This window comes from Belonocnema kinseyi, chromosome 8 (assembly GCF_010883055.1).
Source record: "Belonocnema kinseyi isolate 2016_QV_RU_SX_M_011 chromosome 8, B_treatae_v1, whole genome shotgun sequence".
Lineage (NCBI taxonomy): Eukaryota > Metazoa > Arthropoda > Insecta > Hymenoptera > Cynipidae > Belonocnema > Belonocnema kinseyi.
The window spans coordinates 130,923,315-130,945,644 of record NC_046664.1 but is presented as its reverse complement, the minus strand read 5'-3'; the positions used below and the strand labels follow the sequence as shown (position 1 = coordinate 130,945,644).

Here is a 22,330-nt window from a genome sequence, read left to right as displayed (position 1 = left end):
TTGTATCTAGATTAAAAGGATCTGGATCCTCACTTCTTCCCTAACAACATGGATATACCAATAGCCAACATCACCAGCCTGTACGAAAAAACATCCGTCGCACATCCAAAGGACTGCAGTCCACCATAACCCTTCACCAGCCCTCTGTTGTGCCGAAATCTCTTCATCGACCAATTTTCATTTTATTTGACCCTTTGAACCAGCATTATTTTTGTACTTGATAATCAAATTTTTAGCATCCATACACAATCAGGAATTTTGTTTTCAAATTTCTTACGTCCAACGTGGGGCCCTTTTAAGAAAAGGTTTACATTCGTTAGTAGTGTATTTTATGAGCGAAAAACAAAATTCAAGCACTAGACGACAATGGGACAGGAAACAAACTAATATAAATATGCATAACAAATTGAAATATTTTGTGGAATACATATCTCACCTAACCCGTGAACTTTCAGGGTAAGTCGAATGCATCTCACTAAACTAAAAAGTTAGCCGATAATTGTGATTTTTTGCTATAATCTATCTTTTTTGTAATTAAAGTTCATAAGCTGAGTTTTAATTTGCCAAAGCAGTATCTTGTGCTTTTTAACCAGTTAAAAAAACGCTACATAAGACGCCTGAAAATCATAGAAACATGAAAAACAGAAAGCATCACGGAATTTCGCACATACATGCAAAAGCAGGTTTTTTACCAGAAAAATGTTTTTTCAAAGTGTCTATCTGGAAACATACCTAGTTTACATTAATTTTTGGATAAACCAGTTACCTTTGTGTACAGAGTCGAGAGTAGCCCTAATTATAAGTCTCAGTATGCCACACTTAAAATTCTATGGTGCTTTCTTACTTGCGCATATCTCACAAAAGATTACTTCATCAATCGACATCAAACTTGATCGGAAATTCTTTTGGTGGAAAACTGAAAACACTAACTAGGGTTTTTTCGTATCCTTATTGGATCAGAAGTAATTTCGCTAGGTCAACAAAGAACTATAAGGTAGTATTTTCCAAACACGAGAAACCTTAAGTACAAGAAATCCACAGATAAAGGTATTAAAGATATTATTTTTCAAAGATGTGATTTTAACCTCGAACGCAACAAGAAAATAGCTAAATCAAATAGGCTTAAATTACTCCTACCATTCATGGGTGATTCAAGACTTCTCAGAGTGGGCGTTAGGTTAAGTCATTCTCCGATTCTATATGATGAAAGGCATCATCTGACCACTTTATCTTCGGAAGATTTGGGCAATGGGAATATTACCTAATCAACGACAAACACAATGTCAATGTATGATAACATCCCTACAATTTACATTCATCATAACCTAAACATCAATCTGCAGCACCTTGCTCTGCGTTATATCCATTGTATTTATGTATTAGACTAGAGTTATGATCCGTAATCCCTCTGCCGATACAAAAATCGACACTTCCTGTCCTTTATATTTTTATTAAGACGTTTTAACTCCTCTAACATACCAGCCAGGTGCCACATTAGATATTTGTTTTATTGAGTAAATTCAGGTTTTTCACTGGAGCCGTAACTCATGTTAAAAACCTTTTTTCGATCAAACATGTAATAAAAAAACTTTTCATACACTGGCTAGATGGATTTCACAGAAAAACGAGAGCTTTATTTCAAATAGAATTAGGAGTGCCCATTTGAAAAGTTTTCACAATCAATCTTGATTCAATTAACAATATTATAGTTACATTTTTAAAGTATGTTGTGCAACGTGTGGAAGAATGGCGATTCTAAGCGAGTGTAAAGTTGGCTAGATAATAAAGCAATAATACCAGTTAAATCACCTGTCACCCACTCGATGCACATGCTATTTTTTTCATTTACCGCAGACGGGAAGGCAATAAGGGAGTTTACCACTTACCAGAGTGCGCGGTCTGTTCGGGTCCGAGTTCTACAAAATTGCAAAAGGTCAATTAAGTATATTTTTCCTGCAAATATACAATGAAAATCTTTTGTTTTTTTTAAAATACTAAGTAAAACGGTTAGTTATTATTAATAATCATTCTGAAGAGAAATAATTGAAAGCATTGGTAAATTTTTTTGCAGACATTATATCTACTAAATTATTACAGAATAATAACCTTATTTTTGATTAGCAAAATAATTGAAACAAAATCATTAGATTTTTTTTATACGTGTCAAATTAAAATGAAAAATTGTGGATAATACAAAAAAACTAATCGAGATGACCAAAACATAACCTCACATTTAGGTGCATTTAAATTTCAAGTAAAACACAAACCGTGCACACTTATTTATGTGGAAATATTAAGGTAAAATTTTGCGTAACCAGTTTTTCCGCATTAGTTACTCATTACTTTGCAGCACATGGAAAGGTAAAAAAAGCGAAGAAATAAGAAGTCCAATAAATTGAGAAAAATATATAGGAAAAGAACATTCTCACGGGTATAGTCAACACATTTTAAAATAGAGGACTTGACTTCACATCTGAAAAAAAATCTGGTAGTTATAAATGAAAACTGTAGACGTTTTATTGATATGCATCGTAAATCTAAATATGTGAATATTATCATTTCTTTTAGTAAGCAACACAATAATTCAATTATTACGGTAAAAATGAGGATTGTAAAGTTTTATTAAAAATTATTGGCCAAATTAGAAGTTTGATTGTAAAGTTTTATAACAAATTATTGGACAAATTAGAAGTTTCATAAAACTTTGGAAACATTTCGAAGTTTCAAATAATTATTATTATTTTCTTGTAATTGCTTTTCGTAAGCATCGCAATAATAATATTCATATATGTATATTTACGAAGAATAGAAAAAAAAGTCTATGAGTACTAATTTATACCTACCACATTTTTTCAGATTTGAAGTCCTCTTCTTAAAAATGTGCTGAACATATTGTTCCCGGGAAGTAATGAGTGGTTAATGAGCAACAACACTTTATGCAACATTTGCCCATGCATATAAATAACTCTTAGTACATACATAACCCTTCGCACGAATTGTGATTTACTTGAAATTTAAATGCACCTACATGTGAGTATATGCTTTGGTTATATAAATTAGTTTTTCTTATTATCAACAGTTTTTCATTGAAATTGGACATTTATGAAAAAAATAATTAAAGAATTTTCTTTCAAACATTTCGCCAATTAACAATAATGTCATTAGTGTTATTTAATGATGGAATGTACAAAATGCCAGCAACAAAGACTTATGAATGCTTTCAATCTTTAAATCTTTCTTTTCAAAATGATTATCGCTAAATAACTAACAGTCTGATTCCGTATTTTAAATAAACGAAAGATTGTTATTGAAAATTTGCGCGAAAAATGTATGTTTTAATTGATCTCATTTGAATTTTCGCAGAAATGGCAACCAAACAACAGATCGCGCACTTTGATGAGTGCTAAAGTCCCCTATTTAAAATTCTTGTTAAGTAATAAATTAATACACGATAAAACGTCAAATTCCAGGGCTCTAACCACACATATTTCGTTAACTTTAATTGAAGAATCGACAACTTCTTAGAAAGAAGCGTTACGCAGGAAGAAGATGGAACTATTTTACTATCAATATTGTTCTAATGCAGAACCTTTTATATTTGAATAGTTCCAGCCTTTAAAACTGTATTAATTTTTTTTTTTCATAACACATGCATGGAAAGTAGTCACTTCATGAGAATGTTTTCCTGTGAAGAAAGGGGGGCTTTCTTGAGTGTAACAAAATTAGTTATAGTTTAATTTATGATTATTAATATTAAAGTGTTACCATCGAAAAGATTGATTATCTTCAATACTTCTTCAAACCCTTCCAGTACGGTTATAAAATCTACAATTCTTCTCTTTGAGTAGGTGGGTCCCTCGAACATAATGGCTCTACCATCAGGATGATTATACATCTTCGCATGGTTTCCTTGTGCGTGAATCCTTCGAAAAAAGATGGTACCATTTTAATTTTGACGTTGATAATTAGGAACATGTTTTTCTGAGACGAAAGGGGAAAAACTCACTTGCTTAGAAGTCTCTCGAGATCTGGAAGAACGCTCATCATGCTGCGTGCATTCCGCACTTCATCCACTCTATCCATTAGCTCTGTAATGGCTTCTTGCCGTGGTATGATAACGGACTTGCGACAAGAAGGTCTGCAAATCCATTCGCGCAGCAGCCTGTAAAAGCACCCAAAAAGCAATGAAGTTTAAGAGATATCAAAAGTACGCGAGAGCAATTACTATAACTTACCTTTTACCAAATGCCGTGCAGCAACGATCGAGCATTTTCATAAGCGAACCTTCACCGGTCAGTATCTTCAAGTTATTGATGGTAATAGAGTCCAAAACCTAAGTCATTCATTACAGATAATTCCCTTTTTATTTAAATGCAAAATTTGTCGAAATTAAAAAATAGCTTTTTCTTAAAAAAAAATCCAATGACTAGATCTCAAATGTTTCCGGTCAAACCCCCCTCCTTTTATCTCTTGCCTTTTTTATTTTTTATTTTTAAATCCCAAACAACAAACATTTACAAAAATTCTAGTAATGTTTCGGTGTTTATTCAAATTCCTTTTAAAGACAATGAAACAAATCTTCTAATATCTCGAAATACACCAGGAATCTAGGTTGTTCTTTCTATTATATCTGATTGAAGATTAAACCTAAATGCGTGACACTTATTTTTCTGCGGTTGCTAGAAGCACACACACACACACTTCTTCGCGTACGCAAGTACGTGCACACGAGCTTGCCTCAAGACGTCGAATTGATAGGAATCGATCAGTTGTAGAGCACAGTCAAGTCACACTTTCGTTACTTACTCTAGTCTCGGTAGGTCCACAGGCGAAAGGTCAACATAAAAACTAATACTTTACGCTTTTAAAAAGCATCTAGAACAAGCTTCATCTTAGCAATTTCATCGATCAGACTTAATCGCCAAATGAATTTGCAGGACATACGACTATATTTCGATGTCTCGTCAAATTTTTTATGTCTTTATGTTCCGAGAATAGTACGAAAGAGATCTTTGACTAGCTTTTCTTTCACTTTCTCGCCCTGGAAGAAAAACTTCACGAAAATTGGTTTCCAAAAGCCTCACCCATTGACACGTTCAAGCTTTCGAATCAACAATTTAAACATATCGACATAGACCATTTTAAACTGCCTCCTTGCAGGGGGTTTGCAGGGGGCTTACGGTGATCAAAATTCGATTTAAACGAAAAGTTCTGACACTCAACATTTTCCTGCAATTTGTGTTGATTTTTCATTTCAATCGAATTTTGATAACCGTGGGCTGTGCAGGGACTGCGGCTCAAAGAATATTCTACTACTGGACAGCAATACTCCCGCACCTTCACCGCTCACGAATTATTCAACAACCATAGAAACCATTTCAAAAACCTCTTGCCTTAATCCACCTCTCATCACGCGAAATATTTTGTTTTTTGTTTCTAGGATATCAATAGATGCTTTCATGTGATCGTCCGGAACGACATGGTTTACGGTTCATTTTTAGGTCCATACGTAGAAACCTTTAAGATGCTTGCGAGGCACGAATAGTACTAAACTGTTCTCATCGGGATCAAAACGTACCAACATCCGTAGACTACCTCAAATCTGTCTCTTTTAAAGGGTGACGAACAGCAAGACAACTTCCTTCGCACAAAGAATCTCCAAGTGATTCACCCTCACAAACCCCGCCGCTAAAACGCGTTTGTTTCGACATGTATTTTTCCTCTAAACATATTCCCTTTTTTCTGTACAAAATTTTATTGTAAATAGCATCAACTAATCTTTTTGAACCCAGTTTGATAATGTTTTTATCGATACGCGTCGAACAACTGTATAGCACAGTCGAGTCATAATTTCATTACTTACTCTCGTCTCGGCAATACTTTCAACATTTTCCCAAGAAGTTTTGAAGAAACATCACTTTCATATTCTTCTTCCCCAGATAGTTTTCGAAATTTAACAAAAATATGTGAGAACAAATGCATTAAGTGAACTAAATTCTTTTACTTCTTTTTTATAACACCCGCATGATTTTGGTCCCTTTTCATGCTTATAGAGCATATCTACCATCTCGAATTTCTAGCAATGCGAGTAAAAAGTACAATAAATTTACTATAGGGATAGATATATGGTAAAGATGGGCTTCGATTAAGTTCAGCTCTAAGAGGCTGACACCTCTCGTTTTTTTTATTTCATTTTCTTTTTTCTTTGTGAAATCATTTCAGTGATGACTCAAAATTATTTTGCAACCGAAAAGAAAAAATCTCCGAAGGGGTCGTTGAATAAAATTAAACTTTTATTTTCTAGTTATAACGGGTATTATCATAAAAATTATTCTAAAGCGGTGCTTTTTCGGCCTAAACTCTGTATTCTGGCATCGAAAAAAGTGTCTAAACCTTAAAGCAGACTTCGTTTTTAGCAAATATACAATAAACTATAATAAAATAAAAATATTAAATAATAAAAATAAAAAAATCTGAAAAGCACTAATCATACCTGAAATATAGCCATAAAAATGAGTTCTCTTGAAATTTTTATTTCGATTTAATTAAAAACTAGTATAAGGTATGAATAAACTTAAAAAAATTAAATATTAAATTTTATTATTTCAAGAACAACTTTTAATACAGAATGCAAAAGAGGCGCGACATTAAAAAAAATCTCTAGTGAACTTTCATGAAAATGGGTATTCTTTAATACGCTATAATTTCATACGTATGCGAGATACAACATTTTGTTCTTTGGATTTGCGTCGAATCGAGTCTGCTTTAACTCATATTCAGGCAAATTTTTGTCTACAGTACACAGGAAATATTTTATTTCACAAAAACTAAAACTATATAGATTTTCTAATTTGTAAGAAAATATAACTTCTAAAGGTTTTATCTCCAATAGTATATGACAACACAATTTTTTCCTCAATTTTACAGGGAATTAGATGCACATAAACTTTTGTTGTGACGAATTTTTTTCATTGTTAGTAGATACTCTTTGATGCCAAATTATAGAGTTTAAGCTGCAAAAGCACCGCTGCAGAATTATTTTTACGAAAATATACGTAATAATTTGCAAGTCAGAATAAAAAAGTAAGTTTTTTCAACATTCCACCAGCGCTTTTTTTCTTTTTGGCCTATAAATGATATTAAGGAATCACTGAAATGATTTTAGATAAAAAATGAAAGGATCAACCCCCTTTCAGTTAAACTTAATCCAAACTCACCGTGTGACTTCATCGAAACAGTATGGATTGTATTCACTTTATTGTGTGAATATCATGTTGACAACAGAGCATGTTCTTTAAAGGTTGACATACACTGCCTTGCAAAAGTTTGGACTTACTTAGAAAAATCGTTTTTTTTTTTGTATTTATCGCTTTAATTATACCGGAGCTAAAAAAATGTCTCTTTAAAAGGTTGATTGTTTTCTAAATTCTGTTTAAAATAAGCCCAGGTTGAAGCCAATTTATCTAGTTTTTAAGTAGATATTGCAAAAATAGTGTAAATTTCAAAGTTTTCTTAAATTTTTAATTACCTCCGAAATAGACGTGTTTAAAATCACTTTAGAAATTCATAGCCTCGCGCTGAAATTTAATCAGGACAATATCACCATCACGGATTCAATCGTTAAGGGTCTTGAAGTTCCCCTTGTGAGGGAGGAAGTACTCAACATGTATAGGATTATCAAGGCACCTGTACTCACGCTTAGAAATTTCTCTATCAGTAGAAAAACAAAGCACAGAGACACACACTTAAAGTTTGAGATGAAGTTAATAGAAAGAAATACAAAATCAAACGATTGCGAATTTTTATGAAACAGAATTTCTGCAAATATAAAAAGGATAGTTTTCGACGTAAAGAAAATTAGAGATATCCGCTCTGCTTCAAATCACGAAGAAAACTGAATAATTATTCACAAAGATCCTCCAATTTTACAACTTACGGGGTTCAAAGAAACGGTGATTTAATTATTAAAAGGGCTGTGGCCGTAATTCTACCTGAAAATTAAGGCGACCGATTACCGGTTTCCTTTAGGAGGCGACAACCGTACTGACCACGTGTTCTTAAAATTTGTTTCGTTTTACAACAGGATAGTATATTTTTGAAAGTTTTTCCACGTCGGATCTTAAATTGACACTATTCTCATTATTAGCAATATGACACATTTCCAAAATCAGTCGTTTGCGATAGTGACATTCATTTGCAAGAACTTTCGCGTTATCAAAATCGAAAAAATGATGTTTCTCAATACTATCCTTTTAGTGAGCATTGTCTGTTTGTTAGGGACCTTATTTATATCTTTCCTGTGTTCTTTAACCCTTGCTCCTAACGGACGTTTAGTATGACCTATGTAAACCGCTCTGCAATTTTGACCTTTGCACCAAATGCCATTAACAATATCGCTATTTTGTAAATTATTTAATTTATCTTTAGTGAGCCTCAGGACCAACGTAAGGTCTCTTTTGTTTTTGAACTTTAAATTGGTTCAATTAAATCCGACATCTTTCAAAAAATCAGTAAAGATGTCACTGAACGATTTTAAAAACGGCACTTATCACCGAGGGGACTTGACATCTCACTCAGGTAGATGAGGTAATGGGTTTTACAGGCCGGATTTTGCCTGAAAATTCATAAATTTTGACCTTGAATTCATTGAATTTCAAAGCAGTCGTTGTACGGGACAATTTTCCCGTTTAACTGACAGATTCCAGAGATCCACCATGAACATAATGATTAATGATCAGTGCAAATCAACTCGAGAATTAAATAATTACATTCAGTTCTTGCAAACTAAAATAGCTTCGATGCTACCTATTGATGTGATTAACAATGTCTATGACTCTCAGAATTTAGAATTGTCAAGGTTATTTGAAAATCACAAATTTAAGTGCCAGCAAAAATTTAATAATTTGATTAATGATGCTCAACCTGATAGGAACACATTACACAACACCAGACTGAACGATAGGTAGTTCAACAAAATACCAGAGGTAAATCAGAATTGCGCTTGACTGAATATCGCGATTAATATATGTGGGGTTATGAATTCGGGCTACGCTGTAAAGTGAAACATCATACAACCCTTGAAAGAAATCAGGCAGGTCGAGAAATTTGTAAAAGAAAACCCTCAGATTATTTTTGTTAATGCAGACAAGGGTCATACTACCGTCGCGATGAACAGAGAAGGTTATGACGTGAAAGTTAGTGCATTATTAGAAGATCAGGACACTTACATTAAAAGAAGGAGGGATACAACCAGAAAAATTGCAAGGGAAGTCACAAGACTAATTACAAAATGGGAACCGAAAAAATGTATTAATTAACTTACCGCGAAACAGTTAAAAGCTTATTACGCTAACCCTTCGAGATTGAAGACCTTGCAAAAATTCACAAGACAGGCGCCCCACTTAGGCCGCTCGTTTCTTATGTAGGTAGTGCTACTTACCAATTAGCAACATTCACCAAAAATATCATTGCAAATAATATTGAAGCTCCTAAATCGAGAGTGCTTAACAGCTTCGATTTAGTGAAGAAAATGAGGAATTTCAGGATCCCGGAAAATCATGTCTTCGCGTCATTAGACGTGGTTTCCCTTTTTACAAATGTGCCGATTTTGGCAGATTTAGTTATGGACGACCTGCAAACGGGTATTTTACCGAAAATAGGTTTTCAAGTACCGTTGTATGTCCGTTATGTCGACGACATATTAGTAGCTCTTTCGGAAAACGAAGTAGAAAACGTTCTACAAGTTTTGAATTCAAATGCTTATGAGATTAAATTCACGCTAGGAAAGGAACAAAATAGGACGATAAATTTTCTATATACTCTTCACAGGAATGTCATTCAAAAAATAAATTTTAATTGGTATCGCAAACCTACCTGGTCTTGTCGATGCCTAAATTTTGATTCAAATCATCCACAAAAGTACAAAAGAAGGCGTAACTAAGGCGTTTAAAAACAAAAGAGACCTTACGTCAGTCCTGAGGCCCACTAAAGATAACCCATAAAATAAACCGACGTGGAAAAACTTTCAAAAATATACTCTCCAGTTGTAAAGCGAAACCAATTTTGAGAACAGATTCTTTACGTCCAAAACTATTCTTTTTACATTTACAGAAATTCTGTTTTATAAAAATTCTCAATCGTTTGATTTTGTGTTTCTTTCCATTAACTTCATCTCAATCTTTAAGTGTGTGCCTCTGTGCGACGTAATTCTGATTTTTCTGTTTGTGGGATTACGAAGTGATTCCCTGCGATCACCTCATCCTTCTGCTACGGAACGGGACGACTACACAGAGAGGGAGTTGACGGTGAAAAAGATAGAGAGAGATCAAGACGGAGAGAGGCGGAGAGAGAGAGAGAGAGAGAGAGTGAGAGAGAAGAGCTGCACGACATATAAATACTAAGTTTATGCATGAAAACATTTTTTTACCAAATATTGTATGCCAAACTTACACGCTAATGCTATTCTTATGGTAGTGTATGCGGTGTTGCATATATTTTGGTAAGCCCCAGCATGTCCACCCTATATATATATAATTAAAAAATTGTCATAAGGACAATCGCAGGATTTCGCCGGGAGCGGGTGCTAATCTGAAAAATTGCACCCGCTCCCAGCGAAATCGCGGTAAAATTTCAGCCACAACCACGTCTCACGACCATGAAATGGGTGGTTACAGTCTGTAACGGAATCAATACGACGATCCGGCAAAAGTGTCGTTCACCCTAAGAACACGGAGCGACCCAAGAACTACCGCCTTCTGCATTATTCCCGCAGCTTTTTTAGCATATTGTTGGCACGCAGGGATGCATTTCAGGCTATTAACGAATGAAAGCTTGTCACCTCCAAGAGCGCCGATGATAAGAACGATTAGTTTAACAGAATATTCCGGGTAAAATCGTTGCAACTCCCTTATAAGGTACCTCTCTTTCTTTTTATTCTCCTTGGCTATGATGTTTTTGTCAGCTGGAGCCAAAAATTCGATAACGAACATGGTTCGCTTCTCGAAGTCAACAAGAACCATATCAGGCCTCGAGTATGCAACAGAAACAATTGTTGAGAATATAAAGTTCCAGTATATGAGGCGCTTCCCATTCTCGACAATTGACTCGATTTCCCTAGAAGCATTTAGAGGGGCGATATTAAGGTTAATGCCGCAAGCTTGACAGAGATGGTAATAAAGCACGCTTAGTGCCGCATTGTGCTTTTGGATGTAGGTCGTTCCAGCATGAGTTGGACAACTAGATACTATGTGAGCTAAATGCTCGGGGTGTGTATGGCACGCCCTGCAGCCATAATCGGAAATGTCTTGGCTTAAAATGTGGCGACGGTATGTTAAGGTGGAAAGACCACCATCTTGGCATGCCAAAAAGAAACCCTCCGTACCAGACTTTAATCCGTGTGATTTAAGGAAAGCAAAAGTTAGCTCACACGACATTGACTGATCCTCCACCTTTCTGTGGAAGATACCGTGCATCCTCATATCGAGGAGGTATTCTTCGTGCTTCCTAACCATTTTAAGAAGAGGGTCTCTTTCATTTGCGACTCTATGCGCTGTACCCAGAATAATCCTGTTGTGAAGACATTCAAGATTCAATATTCCGCGACCACCTTGACGGCGTGAGATGTACATTCGCGAAACAGAAAACTTGAGATGCATGCTTTTGTTCATGTGCATAAACTTTCTTATCCCGATATCAAGGGATCTGAGCTAGTTCTTCGTCCATGGAACTACTCCAAATGAATAGAGTACTACCGGAATGGCAAGCATGTTCGTTGCAGATACTTTGTTCCTCGCTGACAGTTCGGAAGACCAAATCTGCAGGATGAGACAAACAAAATTTGTCATAAGGACAACCGCAGGATTTCGCCGGGAGCGGGTGTTAATCTGAAAAATTGCACATGCTTCCAGCGAAATCGCGGTAAAATTTTAGCCACAACCACGTCTCACAACCGTGAGATAGGTATATATATATATATAACTTATTTAAATCTTATATTTGGCACTGAGGAAGACCCTTATCTGTGGTCGAAACGTTTCACTCAGACATTTTTACACGTCAGCAGTTTGCCAGTACAGAAACAGTACTGGTGTACAGTACTGCCGCTATAGCGCACGCCAGTACTCCGGAGTATTACGAGCCGGTTCTGATCCAGTATAAATGCCCAGTACTGGGGCTTCGGTAATCTGTACTTGGCCAGTACTAGGCCAGTCGTGTCTTTCCACCTGGGAGCGACCTCCAAAACTTTCTTGTCAAAAAGCTGCATACAAATATGTAAAAATTTGACAATTTTTTCGCCATTTTAGTTTTGCAATTCTTTACGATAAGCCGAAATCAACGACTCTAGAAACCTCTTTATAACAAGTTTTAGACAAATTCGACATAAAATCGAAGTTTTGAAACTTTTGGTGGTTCCTGACCCAATGTGCGCTCTTTTGTTCGTGCAGGTTATCAATGATTATATTATGTAAATAAAAAGATAAATATTACAATTTATTTTCAAATTTCTTAATTTATCTGTAGTGTTCCTAATTCACATAAATTAATAGATGAGTATAGAAAAAATCACAAATTAAACTTAAATGAATAAACATATCAACAAAAATTATAGATAATCATATCCAAATTTGATTATTTTTGTAAATTTGCACCAATGTCAGTGAAACAGGAATTGTCCAATCAAGAACATAATTTGTTTTTAGTGTCCTTTTCACTGATGTGTTTACGATCGAAAGTCGCAGGTAGGCCAATTTTCAAGAGTCTTTTTGGACAGTTTCAATTGGCTAACGTCGTATTGCGGACAGGTCAGGGGAACTGCTACAACGTTCTCTGCATCTGAACATGAACCTTCGAGCTGGTGAGCTAGCGAATTTAAAAATAGTTTTGGGAAAGAGATATTGTGAATTACATAATACTAGAATATAATTAAACGAATCTAATTAATTGAGCGGCTAGAGGAGAGCTTTTGTCAATTGAGTACTTTTAGAGTTAACACATTTTTTAAAAGAAAAAAATCAAAATCGAAGATGATTTAGAGTCCTTTATTGGAGTTTTGTCTTTTTTAATGACTTTTTTGTTTGTTTTTATTTTATCAATGTTTTGAAAATGGATCTATTACATGTGTACACGTTGAAAATTATTCTTTTTTACATTACCATCTTTGTTCATCAGTTACTACACATTTTTAAACAAACTTTTATGGAAAATAATAATTTTATCTTACCTTTTTCACACTAATAATTACTAAATACAAGAAGTAAATTAAACAAGTTTATTATTATAGAAAAATGTGAAACAAGTGAGAAAAAAATAATTATTTTCCCTAAAAACTAGTTTAAACATTTTCATTAAATTATTTACAATAATGGTAATGTAAAACGGGATAATTTTATATTTATATATACAACTTTAATATAATTTATTAAATAAAAAGATAGAACTTAGGTTATTGTGCATGTTAAGATTCGATATTCATTTATCTTTTAATCACTCTAGTGAATACGGAATTCAGTGGCTATTTTCAGTTTTTTTATATATTAATAAAGATAACGAATTTTATATACGTTCCATTATGTAAATTAAAAATGGTAAACAAGCAATTTTAATTTACTACATTTATTTACAAATGTTTCTGAACATTATTGGTAAAATATAAACTTTTAATATTAAATAATTTTTCAATATTGAGAAATACTTCTGTTCTTCACATTTTACTATCACACTATAATTTAAGAACTTTTTCACACTTTTAAAAAGATGAGAAAAATTAAATAATATGGACAGAAAATATTCAATATCTTAATTTATGAAGTTTATACACTCTCGGTAACAGTGAACAAATATTGGTACCGGTGACAAAAAATGACCGCCTCGAACAATAAGATTTCTGAGGAAATTAAAAATGACTTCCGTTTTGTTTTAAAATATTAATTTTGAGGTTTAAAAAATGTTAAAATATGTCAAAGACTACCCTGGAAGATTTTAAGTCAATTTTTTTTTAATTTTACGAATTATTTTATAATATTAATATTCTACTGACTTTTAGCTTAAAGTTTAGTTTAGTTTAAAGTAAAACAAATACTTAAAATCTATAACAAGGAAATATGTACCTAATTTCCATATTTACTTCATTTTATTGAGATATTTGGTTAAATAATATTTTATTTTTATGCATTGACCGATTTGACAAAACTTCTCCTTTAGCTGTTCATTTAATTAAATCTGTTTATTTATGTTCTGGTATGAGGCCACTCACAATACATATTGCCCAACAATTTTTAAACATTCTAGCATGGAAAATATTTATTTCGTAGATTTTGCTGCCAATCCTAAGCCTGCGTAAAGTATGAAGGAAATCTATAAGAAATGTGAGTCGACCGATCGACGACTAATGTTTAGACATGGAGAAGGTTGTAGCATGGAGTAGGAAGTCACCATTCGCTGTGTTCTCATGATCTTTCCGTAAATCGGGTTCAGAAGAAAGACCTAACGATGGTAGTTCACATGCTCAAGGAGTGCAGGAAATGCATCATGTATGATCAGACATCCCTGCATGTATTATGCCAGTGCCCGGCACTAGAAAGGCTCCGGAAACAATTCCTTGGGGCCCATTTCATAAAAACAGAGGAAATTACAACGCAAAGTAGTTGATATCGAGGCCTTTTTCAAGATGTCTGCAATCCCCCAATAGCAGCAAACTGTTAATGGTTTGGCGCAATAGGCTTTATATCCTGAACTGGGGGGTACATATCTCGGGGCCCCAGCCGCATATAAACGAACGATTATATGTGTAAAAAACTGATTTTAAGTGTTCGTCTAATCTTTTGCATACGTGATCTAAATATGTATATTTTTTAACTGTTTTTATTGTGTTAAATAATCAAAAACCAAATTACATTAGCAGTGCCACTTAATGTGAGATGTTTAATTGACATTTATCCCCAAAAAATAATTTTTATTAGGTATCAAGGATGACATAAAAATCAGTGTAAAATAACCTAAATTTTGAGCCACTAAACACCGCGATAGCTTCATTTCATTCCTAAATAAAGACCGAGATCAAAAATGCTTGCAACAATGAGATAATTAAATATTTTGGAGTTTCAAAATCTGTGCGCATTGCAAAAATGTTTAAAAACATACCAGAATTTTTTCAAAGTTTTTCTATTATATCTTTAGCTCTGAGCTCACTTGAAAGTATACAAGTTTCTATGCAGCGAGTCTAACTGTAGCATTTTTCTTCGTATTACATTAAACAGCTGTAGAACAAATGATTTAAAACAAATATTAAAACATAATTTTATTCAGAAAAACTTACAAATCGCGCAATTTCATTAGAATCTGCTCAAATTCTTCACTGTGGAGCTACTGCATTTTAAATTTGAATGTTGACTTTTGTGAATTGGGAGGCTTGAGAGTATTTAGAACGCAACGAAACTTTCACGTCCCACGAAAAATTAGTAGATATATACATAGTGTTTTGTCAAAGCCTTCCCAAAAACTATACTTTCCATCCTCAAGGCTGCTGAAAGGAAGTACTTTAAAGGCCGGTCGCGCCCATTCGACGGGAGCAGGGGGAGCGACGGCCTCCTAACCTATGGGGAGTTTTGAATTTTAGAGCTACAAAAGCGTAGAATAATAAGAACAAAATAAAAGAATGTTTAACGAGGGACTGGTTTTTTGCTAGTAAAATTGTGATTTTATGATTTTTCTTGGAGAAGTGGTACCGCGAAGGAAGGAGCTTCGCTCCTTTCTTTTTTCTTCTTTGTTATTGTGAAAAAAGGTGTGACCTGTTTTTGTCTTTACCAACGACAAAAAGCATTAATGGCTTCTGAAAGTATCAGTTTGTGTTCTGAAAATTTCTGTTGAAAATTTCGTTTAAAAAGTAACTGAGAAAAAATGTTAGCTGAATGAAAGAGGGATCATTTTAAAGGTGCAAATGTTGTACGTCAATTTGCCGAAAAGTTATATTCAAACAAAAATGTGTAGTTTACAGATCTGATAATCTGATGTGAAGTAAGGAAATTTGATAGCTTTTAAAGACAGTGAATTGTGGAGCATAGTTTTTTGTTTAAAAAATAATAGGAAAAATCTAAAAAAAATGTACAGTGGTACGTTAAACATTTCTGAGCAGATTACCGTTGAAAAATTGTCAAAATATAAATTATTGTTCGTTTTTTGTAAATAAATATGCAATTGAACTATCTCCAGCTCTAATAAAGACAATGCAGTGATTTAAATTGAATGTAGTTAGTTGAACTATTTGTAATAGTTTACAATTTGAAAGAGGTTTTTACATGGGAAAGGAAGTACCAGAAACCAGCGTCTGCCGTTTTTTTCAAGGGATCGTTCTCGAGTTTCCTCACGACAGGGCATAAGTTCGAAGGCCAGAGTAAGGCTCGGAGGCACAAGCTAGGTAGATCATGCTGAGAAAAACTGAGGACGATCACCTGCAAAAACGGCACTACGCTGGTTTCTGGCACTTGCTTTTCCATATAAAAACTGACTTCAAATATCGAAATTTTCACGAAGACAACAAGAAGCACATACATCTTTCAAATGGTAAATTATTACAGATAGATCAGTTTTTTACCTCCAATTTAAATCATTCAAATTTCCTTACTTTTCATCAAATTTTCAGATCTGTAAGCTACAACATTTTTCTCGAATATTACTTTTCAGCTCATAAACCTACAAAATTTGCACCTAACCCTTTGCGACGCAGTGAGACGCATACGTCCCACCTACTTCTCCTAAGTTTTTATTGGATTTCTAGTTCGCGTTGACATATAAATACGAATGCTAGTTTTTAATAAACTCTTGGGGATGTAAGGAGTACAACTAGCACAAAAAAGTATGTGAATTTGTTTATTACTCATTAGTTATAAACAAATAAAATTCGAAAATCTCGCTTTTTTTACAATAAATTCGGCTGTGTCTAAACTACAAGTCCTAGAGGCCTAAAATTTTTTTTGCAAATATCTCAAAACATTGAACTAAACAATATATATTTTGCAGAATCTTTCGTAGGTCAGTTTAAAAAAAATTCAGAATATGCAAGAATAGAGTTTTTTATTATGTTGGTTTATAAAAGATTCTGAGACAGGGATAACTTTTCAATGAGAATAAAACTCGATTATGTGGTTTTTAGAATCGCTGATTAAGATTTTGATGTTAGAATTAAAAAATTCAACATGCCGGCTACATATAGGTAGCCATGTTTTACGAAGTTGGCGAATGTTGTTACAATGAGCATAAAACTCGACTTAAGGGGTTTTTTGGGGTCGCTGATTACGATTCTGATGTCAGAATTAAAAAATTCAAAATGACGCCTACGAAATAGCAACCATTTTTACGAAATTGGCCAATTTTGTTACAGTCAGTATAAAACTCCATTTACGGTTTTTTTTGGGTCGCTGATTACGATTCTGATATTGGAATTACAAAATTCGACGACGCTTAGCTTTGCTTCGCCGATTCCTATATAAGAAGACGTTCTGCGCACTCTTGTTACCTTCATTGATCACGAATTTTAACGTTAATAAAAGGTATAATTGTAATTATTGTTTTGCTTGTTCAACCTTTTTAGATCGGTGCTTTCATCGTCAAACTCCTCTTTTTTTTGTTTGTGATTTGGTGTCTTATCTCGGGCCAATTCAATTTGAACTTTGGCGCCTCCCGGTACCTTAGTTTCGACGTTCGCCACCAGTGGCACCCCTTTCTCTTCGCCCATATAAGAGATCGCAGCGAGCACTTTCGTACAGTCCTTGTGGCGCCTACTTTGACCGCAGAATTCTCCGCCTGACACCTGTATCGTCAGAAATATAAAATGAGTGCATTAGAAGAAAGTTTTGTAGACACTGAATTCCCAACTGACAGCGAGTCTGAAGATAATGTTGAAAATAGAGAAGACGAGTTTTCCGGCACGAAATACTTCCAATCAGAGGATGTTTCATGCGATACTGATAAAGAAATGAAGGTCAATGATAATTCGAATAATGACTCTGAAGAAGATGATACACCTCTCATCATTCGCGTGGCGGAAAATTATGGATTTTGGGAAAAGAAGAAAACATCTTATTTCAATCCACAATTCTCTGAACAAATTGGGCCGCAAATTTTCCATAAAACATTGGATTACGGGGCGAAGTTTTCTATGTTTATTTTCTGAACAAAACATTGACTTCATAGTTAAACAGTCGAATCTGTAATGCACGCAAACTGGAAAAGATTTTGAAGCCATTACTAACGAATAGGTAAAGAAGTTCTTGGGAATAAATTTAATAATGGGTGTAAAAAGGTTATCAGCTTATCGAGATTTTTGGTCATCAAACCCACAAGTACATGACTCATATATCAGTTCCATTATGAGTCTGAACCGATTTTCTTTCTTACTATCGCATTTGCATTTGAGTGACAATATTAAAGAGCCAAAAAGAAACGAACTAGGGTTTCATAAATTGTACAAGGTTGCACCTACTCTAAATGTTCTTTCTGAATCTTATAAGAATTACTACAAAACAACTATGAATCAGTCTATCGATGACAGCATGCTACAGTTCAAAGGAAGAAGTGCTATGAAATAGTACATGCCAATGAAACCCATTAAAAGAGGACATAAAGTTTTGGTTCGAGCTGATGAACATGGTTATACCTGCGAATTCCAGATCTACACGGGCAAAGTAATTGATCAAAAAGAAAATATTTTGGAAGAGAGAGTGTTAAAGGATTTTAGTCGTGTTTTGGTGCATAAGAACTATCGCATTTGCTTTGATAAATATTTTACCACAGTAGCTTTGATGTCAAGCCTACTGTCTGATGAAATTTTGGCATGCGGCACAGTAAGAAAGGGCAGAAAAGATTTACCAAAACTTCAAGAAGCTGTGAAAAACATGTCCCCGGGTGATAGTTAATATCGGACTTCTTACACATGAGTTCGATGGTTAAAGTGGATTGATAAGAAGCATGTGCAGTTTTTATCGAATCATCATGTCCCATCAGTGATATCGGAAGTCAATCGAAGACAGAAAGACGGTACTTTTAAAGTAGTGACCTGTCCAAAAATGGCCAAAGATTACAATGACCACATGGGTTGCATTTATAAAGCAGATAGGCTGGAATCGCTCTACGAAATCAGCCGAAAAAGTAAAAAGTGGTGGCATCGTATTTTTTTGCACTTCGTAGATGTTACAGAAGTCAATAGCTTCATTATTTACAAAAAGCTATTCCCTAATAAAAGAGTGTCACTGATTATCGGTAGCTGACCATTTGATTGGGGTTCCAATTCTTCCTAAGCAGAGAGAAAGACCATCTGTGAAAGCTCGCTCGATTCGACAAAAACCAAAAGTACCTGATGGAGTCAGAACAGGAAAAGTAGCTAACTTGCCAGGGAATCAAAATGCACGCAAAAGATGCACCTATTGCAGCACAAAAGGATTCGAAAAAAGGACAAAATGTTACTGCCTTACATGTAAAGTTCCATTGTGCTATGAGGAACAAAAAATTGCTTTCAAGTATTTCATAAATCATAGTAATTAAAAAAAGATGTTTCAAAAACATCAGACGATGAAAAATGTAAAATAAAAGAACACAAAACAATAAAAAAATATAGAACCCCAAAAACATTATAAAGACAAAAACACAAAAAAAATGAAAAATACAAAAACACAATAAAAAGATGGAACTAGCTGCTCCCCACGTCCACGTCGTTAGTTCTGGGTAATTCAGAGAGGGAGCACAATGCACTATGAAAGTATAAGGAAATGACACCAAATGTAGTTACCATATTGGGTCCGCCATTTTAAATGTTGCAGTACTGACGTCAGAATCGTGGCGAACACAAGTCAGCAAATGGAACCAATAATTTTGAATTTTTATGTTCTAACTTCAGCATCGTGCTCAGCGACCTCAAAAACCCCCTTAGAAGACATTTTATGCCAATATAAAAAAAACATAAAATTTAGCCTTATAAGTCGCCATATTGGATCCACCGTTTTGAATTTTGCAGTTCTGACGTTACCATTGTGATCAGGGACCCCAAAAACTCTCCTAGACGACGTTTTAGGCCAACATAAAAAACATGAAATTTAGCCAAATACATTCGCCATATTGGATCCACTATTTTGAATTTTTCAATTCTAACATCAGAATCAGCGATCCCAAAACCCCCCTAGAAGAGGTTTTAGGCTAATATAAAAAAAAACATGAAATTTAGCCAAATACAGCCGCCATATTGGATACGCCATTTTGAATTTTGCAATTATTTTAGATTTTTTAAAGGCTTTAAAATGTCCTTTCCGAAATTGAAATACGATCATAAATCAAAAGCAGAGAGGCAATTGAAATAAGAATTCGATCATAAATAACAAGCACAGGGATTATATCAATAGAGTAACCGACACTCAAGGGTCCTTTGTTAAGCTTTTGGATTAAAATTTAGAAGTACATTTTTAAAAATTTCATAGTTAACAGCCTAAAACATAATAATTCGGAATCTACGGGTTTCGATGATTTCAGATATCTAAATTTTTTTTAAATGCTTAAAATTGGAATTAATACGGCGTTTCTCGTAAATGGAATGAGATACGCCAAAAGACAACATTTTTGAATTCATCTAGAAAATCGTATATTAGCATATAAGTTATAATTACAAATAAGTATAATGAGAAAATTCATTAAATTAAAAAAAATGGTTAATAATTTGAAGAGAAATTTAAAAAGGGAGAGTCGGATTAGCGACGGCCAACTACTGTAAATAACTCTGCCCGTCCGGTACGTGACGAATACAAAAGGAACATTACCATATATTACCGTCGCTAGAGAAAACTCAGAGATTTCTATCGGTAGGAGAATATCAATATAAGTCGTTAATCACATAGGCATGTGTAAACCTTAAATATACACATACAGACATTTTGAGAAGCCATTAATATTTTCTGTCTTCGGTGATTAACGAGTTCAATTGATACTGAGGTCGATTCACCTATCATAGCCGAAAGTGGCATTTTGAACTACAAAATATTCAGAAATCCTTGTTAGCAAATTTCTCCGAAACTAAATTAAAAATGGAAAAATGTTTTCAGGAACGTTTGGGATGTTCTGGTCATGGATGATTTTTGATAACTCTTTTCTCGAAATTTGCGATATATTTTTAATTTTTCTTTTCGCGATTCATTACAGTTTGGCGAGCAACAGAAACTGTTGATTTGATTTTTTCAAATCAAAATCACAAATTTTACACAAGTTTTAAATATTAACCGACTTTTGTTATTGTTTTTAATGAAAAATGAATTACTCATTACATGAAATAAAAGGATTATTTATTTCTTTTGGTTCTATATGCTTTTAAATCTGAGCTTTCCTGAAGAATACACGAGAAAGAGTGCTTTGAGACCACGAAGCCACCCTTTCGTGCTTAATGTTCTGGGCGATTTTCATTTTATCACGGTCTACCTGCTCGTCTTACCCTCTCCACTCGACTTCCCCTCACGCCGCTGACTTAGCGTGAGCGCTGTTTGCAGCCTTGCCAGTGGAGGGCGCCTTTGTCCCAAAGAGGAATAAAATTCTAAGCATAAAAATGTTCTAACTTTATAGTCAGTAATTTAAAATTACTATATTCGAAATCTTTTTTGCGGTTCCAACGAAATGTCACTTGTAATTAAAAGATTAAAGCTAGCATAAGTTATCGCAGATTTTAGTTCATGTTTTGACCCTGATCAGCTGGCATTATAAAATTTTGCGTAGTATAGTGTTACGTATAGTATAGTATTCCTCGTTTTAGTTGAGATTGAAGATCCCGCACAGGGAAGAGTAGCCAATAATAATATGTGAAATTAATTTAATGTAAAAAGAATTACAAAATAGAATTTATGAATATCACGAAGTTGACGGAAGACGAGTTCAGTTCTTGGCCAGTACCTTAAAATAAAAAGATCAGATTTATTGTAGGTCAACGAGTTTAAACAAACGGAATTTGAGGACTGACAATAAACATTGTTTACTAGTGATTTATTATAATTGAAGATTTCTTAAGATCCAGGTTGCCAGAATTGCCACTGTGTCCTCTGCGTAGTGGTAGAGAGTAAGGGGGTGTAAATTAGACTGAATGTTCCAAAAGTAGGTTGATTCTTGGTTTTTGTTAATTTTGGGTGTAGGAGTAGTCCAACGGGGGAAATCCCAGACTCGGGTTTCCCAGTGCACAACACTGTCACAAGGGTACACACACCAATACACGGCGAATTCCGGTTTGACACACTGGACTAGACGGCTTGAGTCCGAGAGAATCGTAGGAAATAGAGAAGAACTAATAAATGGCCCATGCTGGTACTTTCGGTTT

At 34.3% G+C, this 22,330-nt stretch overlaps 1 protein-coding gene across 2 annotated transcripts in view; it reads right to left on the bottom strand.

Annotated features, from left to right (window-relative positions):
• LOC117177753 (probable DNA mismatch repair protein Msh6) overlaps nucleotides 1–22,330 on the bottom strand; it is a 253,143-nt gene that overhangs the window by 120,666 nt on the left and 110,147 nt on the right. For both annotated transcript variants that reach the window (XM_033368662.1, XM_033368663.1), the window contains 3 exons: nucleotides 4,236–4,333; nucleotides 4,007–4,162; nucleotides 3,766–3,923 (listed from right to left, as the gene is read on the bottom strand). In XM_033368662.1, coding sequence (XP_033224553.1) covers nucleotides 3,766–3,923; nucleotides 4,007–4,162; nucleotides 4,236–4,333 — 412 coding nt within the window. The remainder of the gene's footprint in view (nucleotides 1–3,765; nucleotides 3,924–4,006; nucleotides 4,163–4,235; nucleotides 4,334–22,330) is intronic.